A 12,715-nucleotide genomic window follows, 5' to 3' on the forward strand; every position below is an offset into this window, starting at 1 on the left:
CAAACCTTGAAGCGTTTTTGGTCAATGCAGAAGAGGAACAAAAAATAAGAAGGTGTTACAGTGGGTTACATGCACAGCTAAAAGGTGGGTTTGGAGTGTTAGGTGTGTTGTAAATAATTCAATATCGTTTTGAAAGATTGCAGCAAGCTGTAGGAGCTATGACTCACGTCCAGAGGATGTGTTTTCCCTCCCCCGAACGCTATCCCTCTATCATTTTAAAGGAGAGCAAAAGCATTTCCCGCGGCAAAGGTATCGTTTTAACAGCGCGAGCCGTGAACTAAATCTACCAGCGAAAGGAGAATCTAACTACACCGGGGTCCTACTTGGGCCCTTCTAGGTGTCCTCACCCACCTCAGAGATGACCCACATTCAGCGTGCGTGCGTGTGCACCACTTATATCTGCCCTGGCCTCTTGTGCTCTTTGTGTTACCGGCCCAAAGTAGGCCAGCCTGCAGTACGGAGATCTTGCTTAAAACACATCCGTATGTGCGCATGTTTTTCGCTCCCCACCCTCAATGCGAGCGCTCCCGATGATAGTCCAGCGATCCAAACGCTGATAGTGAGCGGGTCCACCGGGGGGGGGGGGGGGGGGGGGGGGTCCGTTCCTCAAACTGGTTCAGTTTGACACACTTTAATTGCAACAATTTTTCAATTACAATTCCCGTCCGTCCATCGGCTAAAAACACCTGGCGAAATCCTAGACCAATGCGTCGAATGTGGCATTGAATTCGTGGAAACGTGCACTTTTGCTGGTGCCACTAAATCATGGTAACGCTGGCGTGAGGATGTGTTTGTTTCCCCTAATAGTGTGTTGGGCCATTAAATGTATCACTCCAGCGTGGCAAACAATTTATCTTGTTTAATGTGAGAATGCTGCTTAGCTGCTAAGCTGAACTTGAAAATTGATAAATAGATGCTTTAGGATCTGACACGGAGAATTTTCCCAAATCAAAATTGAAATAAGTGTTCACTTTAACGTTGATTGGAAGCATTTTGCGAATTTCTTTCAAATTATTTTCTATTTGGCATGCACAATATGCTTCACTTCGTGTATAAATCTGCATATTATGCTTTTCTGCGGAAACCGCTTTATTGAAGACGGTTTGAAAGAAAAATCGGAATGCCTTAATGCGATTCAGAGCACAAAGCAAAACGCATGCTTCAGCTACTTGCTGCACTCCAATTCAATCATCGACAGGCTGCCCACGGAGTTTTCAATTCATCGACTCGACATTTCAGCTGAAAAATGAATGCCAACAAAGATGTTTTATGATTATTCCTCGAAAAAACTACCCCCCACGTGTTCCATGCGCAGATTTTGCCTCCATTGCTCGCCCGAACATCGAACCACATGTAATGTACAGAGCAGATGGATTCAGTGCACGAAACCGTAAGCATCGCAGCAGAGTATCGCAAATGGTTGTACGACTATGTTTTTCTTTTTTCTTTCTTTTTTGCTCCCTCCCACCGTCCAGCAGGAGCAGGATGGAGTTTGATTTATTCTGCATAATCAGCATGGTCGTAAATATTTCTACTTGAAGGCAAGCAACAGCGCGAACCGGACCACTGGCACGCTTCGACGGGTCGACCGTTGTACCGACCCGGTGCAAGGGAATCCCGGGCACAGTGGACCGGTTTCAGCTTAGTCAGGATTTTATTTGACGTGAGTGTTGTTGTACACTTCGCCCTCATCTCCTTCTCCCTTTCTCTCTCTCTCTCTCTCTCTCTCTCTCTCTCTCCCTCTCTCTGTTCCTCGGTGCCACATGCTGCTAGGCTGCAGGATTAGCTTCTAGCACAGCGCTGCGGGCAGAAAAGGGTCCGGAAATGAACCCCGGGTCAGATGATTGGACAGTTCAATGAGCGGGTCCACCGGGGGGGGGGGGGGGGGGGGGGGGGGGTCCGTTCCTCAAACTGGTTCAGTTTGACACACTTTAATTGCAACAATTTTTCAATTACAATTCCCGTCCGTCCATCGGCTAAAAACACCTGGCGAAATCCTAGACCAATGCGTCGAATGTGGCATTGAATTCGTGGAAACGGGGTACGGTGCAAACTGGGGAATGGAGCAGGAAAACTCGTCCAGTCGGTCGGGAACACCATCCATCCGGTTCGGCCACCCGCCCTGGACGGGTGGGTTGCATCCGCGTTTGCAAGAAAGTAAACGGTGGCGATTCAACACCGGCCACACGACCCACTTTGCCCACTGGTGGTGGAAGTAAAACGGAAACCTTATTGAAGGTTAGAGCACATAGGGTGGCGCAAAAAAAAAAGACAACCACCAGTGAATCTGAACAGCAAATAAAACAGCTCTTCCCCGTACACCTTCCCGCTGAGATAGTCAATACTGCGCACCACGGGTGCGCTAAAAAAAAGGCACAAAACCCCACAATCATTTCTGCTGCCTCCCTCCCGGAGTCGGTCTTTGGTCAGGAAAATCCAAGATCCAAATCAATGCAAAACCAGTTCCGTTCGGCGCTGCTCCATTAGGCGGTGCTGCCTGCATTGGAGCTGTGCATTGGGGACCGGGTGCAAGAAGCAGCCTCCGCGGCCACTAACGGCAGTCTGGTTTTCGATTTTTCCCCGCAGTCATTTTTCCCAAACAGGGACCATTCCCCGGGCCGAGCTTCAAAGCGGTGGTGTGTGTTTGTTTTTTTTTTGCACGTGCTCTAATTACAGTATTTGCAATGGTAAACACATACACAGTGGGGAAAGATTACGGCAAAATGATGTTAGTGTGTGTGTGTGCGTGGGTCTGAGTGTGCCAATTGCAGCCTTTTTTATGATACTGCTGCTCTTCTAATGGTACATTATTTGGGGGAATAAAAATGGCTGCTTCACTCCATATAACGACTGATACCGTTTAGTGTGTGGCGTCAGTTTTAAGTTTTTTTTTTTTTGCTTTGCTTGTCTATGACGAACACCTTGGCTCGAAATGTGGTTTGTTAATTATTAAATCATTTTACCGATTACCGAACGGCAGCGGCACGGTGACAATTTGGTTGCGATCGATCGGGAAAAAGGCCTTTCAATGTCCGGCTGCCTGCCGCGGCGGAAGAAACCAGTGCCAGCCAGTGTTCATTTTCCCCGCCCGAGCACACACCTATTTCGGTCGATTTCGTACCCTGATCCGGCTGTACTGATTAAATGGTAAAATAGTTACGCGGAGAAAGGCGAACCCGCGATCGAGTGGGGTACCGAGCAGACGAGGGTTTTTTGATTTGAAATCCAAAATTTCACCCAAATACGCACCGAAGCGCCACCGAGAGAGTGATACGTCGAATCCGTTGCGCGTTCGGTTGGTGGACCGTGTTGGCGCTACCACGCCAACGAGTCGCTTCGTGAGTGGTTGTTTTATTTCGGTTTGGGATGTTGTGATTTTCTCGTTCCGTTTCCTTGCCGAAGCTCCGCTTATTGCTGGCGAGATGGTGGTGGAAAATGCTTCATTAAGGGGTAGTTTATGGGATTGGGTTTGCTGTAGGTTTTGAATTCGGACAGCACACGGTATCAGTGTTTACTCAACACCTCAAGTCCCAAACAAACCGCACAACAAGAGTAATCCGGACCATTGGGGTTTGTTTCTCGCTTTGCTAAGACGCTCTGCTGGCCAAAACAATGTACGGCACATGATAACGAGCCGACGCAAAACTCTCTCGCTGCGCGTATTGTGCGGTGTGTGTACTTTTCGGAGCGGTTTTATGTCAATAACCGATCTCCAACTGCGGCGAAGCAGCGATTTCCCCGAATCGCGCTAGATTTACCCTTTTACGATAACCTTCTTCCGCGGCATTCGCTCCTTCCCCTGGCCCTGCAAGTCCTCACGCTTTTCGCGGACCCCGGGTAAAGAGCATCAAACGATTTTCCATGCCCCATTTGCATACACGATACGTGCCCAAAAGATGATGATCACCGCACTAGAGCACCGCATAGGCATAGACTAAACACTAACATAAAAAAGAGCCCTCTTTTGCACAATCACTCCAAGCGAAGCATTAAACTTTCGCTCCTCCCAGTGCGTTTGGTTTTAATGAGCGCGCGGGCACACGTGCTTTCGGTTTTAATTTGTGCATAACCTCTTCTAATGCAAAAGGGGCTGCACAAGAACCACGGAGGGGGGGGGGGGGAGGACTACGAACATTTTAGGATCAATGTCGGGTGGTACGGTAAATGCGTTGCAGCTTCGGTCATCCCTTCGTCGCCTCCATCTCCTGAAAAATGACTTTTGCTTTGGTTTAATTACTGATTTTGCACTAACGTTCAAGTGCAAGTGGGTAAGAAAAAAAAAAGTGAAACCAAAAGCGGCACCAGGCGGGAAAGATCACCAGCCTCGATGGTGCCTTTTTCACCTGTAAAGAAATTTCCTCTTCCCCGTTTTTAACTATGCCCCCAGTAGTCCGCATTTGAGTGAAAGTGGTATTTAACGAGAAGATTGCTATTAAGTATCATGATGCAAAAAAAACAAGAAGAAAAAAAAAACAAAACAAAACGTAAATGAGTTCGAGTCGAGTCTCTAATTGATTGAACTGACGCAGCAGATTAATGACGGGCGATTGTCACCTGAACCGTGGTACAGGCGTTTCAATGAACAAAAGCGCCTCTCTAAATTATCTGTAGGGGTTGTGGGTGTTTTATGTTCGAATTTTTTTTTTTATGTTCAAAAAAGAACAGCGGTTGTTTGTAGTCTTGCTATGCTTTCAGCGGAAAGCTAAAGAGGAAAAATACAGGGTTTCGAATCATTATAGGGGAATAGTCTAATCACTAAGGGGAATGTTGCAAATCGGTAGGGGAATGTTGCAAACAAGCTGCGGAAGTTTGCAAGCATACTGTGGATTTAGTGGATTTATTTAGTTTATCATGTTTATCATCTATCAAGACGAAAACAACTTCAAATGATGTTTTTTAGACAGCATCATCGGTATCAATTCGAAGCTTTTTACACCGGCACTCACAATCTGATGACAGCTCCACAGCTTGCTTGCAAAATTCCCCTAGTCGATTGCAACACTCCCCTATATGATTGCAAACTTCCACAGCTTGCTTGCAACATTCCTCTACCGATTTGCAACATTGATTGATCCTGAATAAGTGGTTGAACTATTCCCTTATATGACTCGAAACCCTGCAATACTAATCGAGTTAAACGGCTTGGGCTAAGCATATCATTCGTCCAGACCTAAAGGATCAGTGGTCGAGATGCGCCACGCGTCCCGACTCGAAAACTTCATCACTAATTAACCAGAAATCGATCAAAATTGGTACTCAAGTTACTCAAGTACAAAAAGCACTCAATTTTAATTAATAAATAACAAATCAACTTCAAGTTGTAATAATTCAAAAGATCACAAAAGAGCTCAGCGTAGATTTGCTTTCAAGAACAACAGAAAAAGTGTTCAACAGCCTTTTGTATCTAGAAGGGTTGATCTTGTTTTTCAGCTTCACTCCTTTGCACTATCCACTAGTATCTGAATAATAGTACAACGCTCAGTACATGGAAGCACTTTTTAAACTCGAGCTCCAAAAACATATTTAAACCTTTTAAAATACGCCCATGAAAAATCCAAACAAAGCGATAACTACACCAACAGCACTACACTTTTGCCTTCAACCCCTAGCCGCATCGAAAGCGGGGACCACTCAAAAGCATGATGACCCACATTTCGCTCAAATTATGTTTTTCTAAGCAATTTTTCAAGCCCTGCGAACACCGAACCGCGGCACCTTTTGTGCGGCGCTTTCGGTTCGACCATCGTCCAATCGGTATCGGCGTATCGGTGCAAACCATTGTACTTCCAGGCGCAACTAACACTCATCTCATCGTTCGATTCATTTGCTCTTTTTTTTATTTTTACTTTGTTATTGTTAGCCCAATCCACCCAAATTATGGGCTTCGAGTGGCAGCCGGAACCCGTTACTCGCCGCGGCTGTACCAACAAGACATGGTTAGGCGATAATAACGATTCCTGCGCGCTGCATTGGAAGAATCACATAATTGCGTAGACCGGCGCAGGTCAATATCAGGGTGTTTCGGGAACCTGCTGGGCAGCGTGTTATCGTGTAAGGAGATGGAGAAAATACAGTTATCACGCGGCCTTACGCGAGCGAATTAGGCACCCATCGCTCGGTGTACAAATTTCACCCTTTCCCAGTGCGCCTGAAAGTGCGCATATTGTATGTGGCTGGTGTAGCATTATCTCACCGTTCTGGAGAAAAACAGCTCACATTCCCAGCCAGCTTAATTAATTGACCGATTATCAAATTAAGCATTTCACAGCACAGCCTGGAGCGCGGGGGAGGGGGCGTGCCAAAAGCTAACCAGCTAATCATCGCTCCCAGGCTCGCGCCGAATTATGGGGGCGGAGGAGGGGGTGGGGGCAAACTGCTAACATGATAATGGTGTGCAGTGCTCATTAAGGCCGGCTAAGCGTGGCCAAATTTGCCAAATTTACAACCGTGCCTTTTGAAGCTGTGTGGCGCTGACTATTACGCATTATCGAATTAGCTGATGCGCGAAACGTTTTGTGCCGTCGAATGAAGGTAGAGGCGGGTTTTCCCGCCCGCCTTGCAGGTTTTGATTCATTGTCCGTTTTCCTTTCGAGTTTCATTTCGAGCAAAACTAGTAATCTGCTAACCGTTGACTGCACTAGCTGGACACTTTACATGCGTTACTCTGTCTAGCTAGTGTTTCCCAACTGTATGTCTACGCACGTTACTGCCGGCCACCTGTCCGGGTGGCGTGTGAGCCCTTTGCGCCGTGTGCCTGCGGCTACCCCGGTGCAGCAGCCGGCTAATTGAACAGCTATAGGGCGCCCAATATTTGTGTTAAGCGTTAATTATCAGCAGGCTGTGCCACTTACCCGGGCGAGCGTTTGAGCGCCGTTCGAACCGTTTTTGGATGGCAGCCGAGAAACGCACGAGGAAAACCTAAAATCCGGCGTCCGTGAAGAGAAACTCCAACCAACAACAAAAAATAAAACAAAAAAACGGACAAACGAACGAGCGGTCCGGTTTCGATGGGGGGGGGGGGGTTTCTTTTCTTTGCTTCAACGCCACCGTTTGCGCACTCGAGCCAACCTGGATTTTCGGCATTTCGGCGCAAGCTGACCTCGTGCGCATCTCGTGCGGCGTTTTGGACGGTTTTTTTGCTGGTAAAGATCGCATGTGTGCGTGTGTGTGTTTTCGCATACAATGCCCTTTCCTTTCCCTATTTTCTGTACGAAGCTTCCTTCATTTAAAGTGCCCAAAATTGGAATGATTGTGGCCAGTGTTTCGGGTATCGATCAGGCAGGCCCCTTGTACACGATAAAAAAAGCACACCGGGAAATGGGTCAGCTTACACGGGGTCAACCGTTTTACTCGAGTGGATTGGGCAAGGGGAGAGACAGATAGAGACAGACAGAGAGAGAGAGAGAGAGAGAGAGAGAGAGAGAGAGAGAGAGAAAGAAAGGCATCCGTAGTGTCCGATCGGGGTCGGGATGAACCTGTCAAAGCGCGGACATCGTACAGAGAAGATTAATGAATTTTCACACTCTCAATTTTTCATCGCCACACACACACACACACACACACACACACACACACACAGACACAGACCGGAGGCTCGCTGGACATCAGCCCGATCGGGCTGCGGGTGCGGGCGGGCAGTGGCAAGGAGCCGTCCGTAACGCCCTTTCAAAACATCGCCGTCTGGTCGGCGGTCAAGTTCGTCGTGTCGGGGGCCGAGGGCGGTGCTGCCTTTCTGCCGCTCATCACCGATCCGGAGAACATCGACAAGAGCACGCTCTTCCGTCCGCTAAGGTAAGGGAAAGGGTGTCTGGGGGGTTTTTTTTTCGGCTAACTGTATGCTCAACTGACCCTCCGTTCACAGTGCCGCCGACAAGCGCCGCCTGTCGTCCGGCATCCATTCGCCGCTGTTTGCGATCGTGATGCGATCGACGAGCGTGCCGCGGCAGCTGGAGTGCCACGGGTTCGTCTGCCAGACGCCGGAAGATGCCATCGTGATTGCGGCGACGCTCTACCAAAGCCTGATGGCCCACATGAGCAGTGGCGATGTAAGTACGATGCTGCCCTGTCACGATGCACCGTGTCCCCTCTTACCGTGCACATCCTTGCAGAACCAGCGCCCCAAGCGACCCAAGAACCGGAACGGCGTCAGCTGCATGAGCATCGCGAGCAGCACCGTCACCACCAACACCCATCTGGCCGGCGGCTCGACCAAGCTGTCGTCGCGGCGATCGAGCGCGAGCCAGCGCAGCATGCTGCCGCCGCCGCCCCGGCCGCCGCGCATGAAGCGCAGCGCGACGAGCTCGCTGAGCGGCGAGAGCGATGCCGTCGCCGGCCCGCACGAGGACGACTCGTCGACCGAGGAGCGAAGGAAGAAGAACGTGAAGAGCAAGCGGCCACCGCCGATACCGCCGAACCCGCCGCGGGCAGGTAAGTGGCGCCGCGTTTTGCGCTCGATCTCGTGCACACCGCACCGCAATCCTAATCGTTCTCCCTTTCCCGTCTCCTTCACCTTTTCGGCCGACACAGTATCGAACCGGCCGCTGCTGGACGAAATCTACACCGACCGGAGCCACTCGACGGACGAGCAGGGCGCCGCCGGGAAGGAGGGCCCGTACCCGGCCCTGACCGACCACTCGACCGGCGACATACTGACGCGGGTGGCCATACCGCGCTCCGGCAGCTTCCTCAACACGGCCGGCCTGACCAGGTACAAATCGCGCGCCACCCGCCGGCACACCGGCAAGGTGGGGGGCGGGGGCGGGTCGCCGCTCGGGTTCAGCGAGCTGTTCAACGAGTTCCGGCTGCAGGAGAACCTGCACTCGCTGGACGAGATCCTGAATGCCATAATCAACTCGGACGGCATGTCCTTCAACGATCTGAAGCCGATCTACAAGGAGTTTCTGCTCAAGCTGGCGGTGACGCTGACCAAGGACGAGCTGTACCAGCGCTCGAAGAGCATCATGCGCCGGCAGAAGAAGAAGAAGTTGAAGCGAAGAAACAGTAACGTGCAGGTAAGCTGGGAGGCGGTGTACGAGAGTAGGTATCGGTTACGCATACGGACATGAAACCAACCGCACGACGCACGACCGAGTCGGGGTGGGGTGGGGGGGAGACATTTTTAGCGAGTACAAGTGTTGGTTGTAGTACGCATCAGCGACGCACCGGGAGGCGGGTTTCTTCTTCTTCTTCTTCTTCTTTTCAAACTGCACTGTAGACTGTAGACATACGCAGAGGGTCGGAGTGGACGCGCGCAGAGCGCCAAATGGCAACTAACGAACGCGATTTAGGCTAACATAACATTACGACACTTTGCGACCCGTGTTTGTCGCCGTAGTTTTGTTAGGATGATAAGCAAATTCCGACGGCATTCGGGGCTAGGAAGGACTGCGTGACGCACCAAAACATTAAAAAACAAAACAAGACAAAAAACTCAACTCCCACTGATTACATGCTGGACCACTATCACCGCCACTACCACTGTAGAAGCGAACGAACGGCAAACTAATAAATCTACCAAATCTTTCAAACTAAAACCAAACTCTCTATCGCTGTTTTGCTAACCTCATTTCCGTAGTGAACGATTTTTGTTGCAAACCAAAGCTGTAGCAAACAAGCAAACGCACACCCTTCCCGTGTCTGTCCGATCTTGCTAAACGGTTTCCGCTTATTTTCTGCACTTTCCCCTTCTCCCGCTCTCCCCCTTTACCATCCCTAAACCCACTCTAGAACCAGCGCCGCAAGCTGCTGATCGGCGCGAAAGGGCTCAAGAAGGTGTTTCGGTTCGGTAAGTTTCGCAGCAAAAAGAGCGCCGGCGGCAGCGGAGGGGCCGGCGGGTCGCACGGCACCGGCGGCAGCCATGGCGCCGGTAGCGGGCGAGCTGGAAGCGGAGGTGCAGGGCACGCTGCTGCAGCTGCTGCCGGGCACGGTGCGGCCCCGGGTGGCCGGGCACATCAGCTCGCGGACCAGCTGTCACTGGATCTTAAGGCGGCCGGCAAGAAGGACCGATCCCGAATTGCAACTAGTGGTTCGGAAGTTTCAGACGCTCGACATGAGCATACGCTGACCGCGCACAACCGTAACAGCTCGAGCGGGTAAGCCCAGCATGTAACCCGCACCCCCGATTGCACGGTGTACTAATTGCTCCATGTGTTCTTCTCACCACCCAGCTACGTGTCGTGCTCGGAGTGCAGCTACGATTCGGACGCGTGCACCTGTGCGTCGGCCGACCGCTGCTACTGCAGCCTGGGCGGGGACGACATCAACGCCAAGCTGCACCAGGCGAGCAGCCGCAGCTCGGCCCCGAGCTGCCGCAGCGAGGACAAGTGCTACTGCTCGATGGGCGAAACGCCGAACGAGGAAGGCTCCACGACCTGGTGCGACACGGACAGCTGCATCAGCAACGAGAAGTGCTACTGCTCCACGCGCCACGGTCAGGTGGCAAAGTGTGGTGGCGCCGCCGCCGCCGCCGCCGCCACCGGTGGTAGTGCCAGCAAAGGTACCATTGCCGGCGTCCACGGCCAAAAGCACTGCGCGGCGAAACCGGCGAAGGTGGACAAGCTCGCGCTGGACTACGAGCTGTTCACGGTGGGCGGCAGTGGCCGCCCGGTCAAAGCGTCCGAGGCGCTGAGCGTGAAGAAGACGGTCGAGGTGGCGGCCGAGTTTGCCGACGTCAAGCTCAGCCAGACGACGGACATTACGAACCTGAAGGCGGACGCACAGTCCAGCGCGACGTCGGGCAGCTCGTCGCTGGTGTCCACGGCGAAAAAGTCCGCCGACCATCGGGGTGCGTCGTCCGGCCGTCATCACGGCCACAACCACCACCACACGCACCACACGCACCACGCGCACCACAGCGAGCAGCGGAACCATCATCACCGGCCGCAACCAACGGTCGGCAACGGGGTGTCGAGCGGGGCCAGCAGCACGAGCAATCTGCACTACCACCGGCACCACTACAGTACCAGCACGAAGAAGAAGGGCCTGCCGGTGCAGCTGCCGGGCAACGACTATCAGTACATCCACTCCACGCAGTCCGAGCTGATCGTGCGCGGGGCCAAGCACGAGCTGAAGACCCCGAAACGGTTGACCAAATCGGAGAGCTACTATCAGGCCGGCCGGCCAGTTAGCTCGTCCCTCGGGCTCGAGGACTCGCTGGGCTATCTGCCGTAGGGGTGTTGGATGGTAATCGGGTTACTGTCGGGTTGATTTTTGGGCCCACTGCAAGGCACAGGTAGGATGGAGCTATTTTTTTCTTTTCCTGAAAGTAAATCGAGCGATTTCACCTCGCGGCGAGGAAGAACAAGCCTCAGTGTTTACTCTCAGCGAAGACGAGCTTCCGAGGTTTATGTGGCCCATTATTTTGTCGTTGTTTCATTCACCCACCATTTGCGCCCTGCACTGCCCTACACACCCTGTCCGTATGTATTACGGGCACACACACACACCGTTATCGTATCGCGCATTTATAAGCGTGAAGGGAAAATGTTTGACGACGTTTCCTTCACACACATAGAAAAAAAGGGAAAAAGGGGCGTCCAGCATCAACACGCTGCCGCGCTATTGTGTGTTTCATTTTTAACGTACCCACTAAGAAACGGTGTCGTGCGTGAGACCGAAATGTATGTGCGTTTGTGTGTGAGAGAGATAAAGAGGGAGGAACGCGCCTCGTGGGGATGGTTTTAACCGTATTAGACAAACTAGCTGCTAAGCGCTGTACAATGGCAGGTGACAGTTTTTGGGGAATACACTACACACTAGCTTGGTTGAGTTATTTTAATGGCGAATCGAACGGGCAATAGGCGTATATACGTAGCAATATGATGCAAGGCAATTTAGGTTACGAGCCGTGTCTCCACAGTAGATTAAGGACCTCCAGCATGGTACAACGTTCAGTGGGGGTTGGTACTTTATTTTCACATCGTCGAGCACTGTGTGTTGTGTCTCTCTCTCCCTTGGCGACGGTAATGCATTCCATTCTGGGCAGCAGCATTGCGATCACTGTCCACAGACAAAGTGAGCTCTCTAGCGTTAAGGTTTACTTTTTTGCGTCTCTACAGCACTAATGAGCGAGGAAAGAAAAAGACTTACTATTTATTTTTTAGAAATACTTTTTTTTTTTAAACTCACACACTCTGTCTCTCTTCCCCTCTCTCTTCCCATATGTGCAATATAAGAGAATGGCGCGGTGCAATACATAATTAGAAACTAACAGGTATTGATGTGCAATGTACGACGCTATTCGGAAGGCGAACGAAGCGTTGTTAGCGAAGCTAGGAAGTAGACGGATGGGACTAATCGTATGGAAGACAATCTTAGTGCAATAAAGAACTTTAATTCAAAGCAATTGTTTGTGTTTGCTGCGTGTTTCCCTACCAGAGTAGCCCTGGATACAAATGTAAGTCACCTTTGCCACGCACACTCGTGCGGCAAGCGCTACTGCTTTTCCTGCCCCGTTCAGAGGAGTTCAGAGGGTATCGCCGACCTGGTGCTGGCCCGGCTCCGCATTATCACCGTGCGCGATGTGTACCGCGAACAGAGCCAGCTGATGGCAGCAAGTTGTTGTTGTTTTCTTATGCGTTTTTATTTTTAATTCCTGTTACTTCAGATTTGCAAACGCCGTGTGTTTGGTACATAGTTAAGCCGCCAGGGGCCGGACAGAGCTGCCGGAGCCGAATTCTGCCCTATCACGCTATTTGTCTCGGTTTGTGTGTTTTTT

The 12,715-nt window shown here is 51.2% G+C and overlaps 1 protein-coding gene across 3 annotated transcripts in view; it reads left to right on the top strand.

Annotated features, from left to right (window-relative positions):
* The window catches only part of LOC121588238, a 37,453-nt gene extending 24,745 nt beyond the window's left edge, over nt 1–12,708 (top strand). For 2 of the 3 annotated variants that reach the window (XR_006004164.1, XR_006004165.1), the window contains 7 exons: nt 7,580–7,791; nt 7,862–8,045; nt 8,109–8,427; nt 8,527–9,011; nt 9,727–10,091; nt 10,167–12,394; nt 12,605–12,708. Coding sequence is in view for 1 of the 3 variants with exons in the window: in XM_041905959.1 (XP_041761893.1) it covers nt 7,580–7,791; nt 7,862–8,045; nt 8,109–8,427; nt 8,527–9,011; nt 9,727–10,091; nt 10,167–11,169 (2,568 nt within the window). In the remaining 2 variants the exon portion in view is untranslated. Of the gene's footprint in view, nt 1–7,579; nt 7,792–7,861; nt 8,046–8,108; nt 8,428–8,526; nt 9,012–9,726; nt 10,092–10,166 lie in introns of all 3 variants that reach the window. The other variant, XM_041905959.1, reaches the window with a different exon arrangement.
* The last annotated feature ends 7 nt before the right edge of the window (nt 12,709–12,715 follow it).

Source organism: Anopheles merus, chromosome 2R (assembly GCF_017562075.2).
Source record: "Anopheles merus strain MAF chromosome 2R, AmerM5.1, whole genome shotgun sequence".
NCBI classification, from domain to species: Eukaryota; Metazoa; Arthropoda; class Insecta; order Diptera; family Culicidae; genus Anopheles; species Anopheles merus.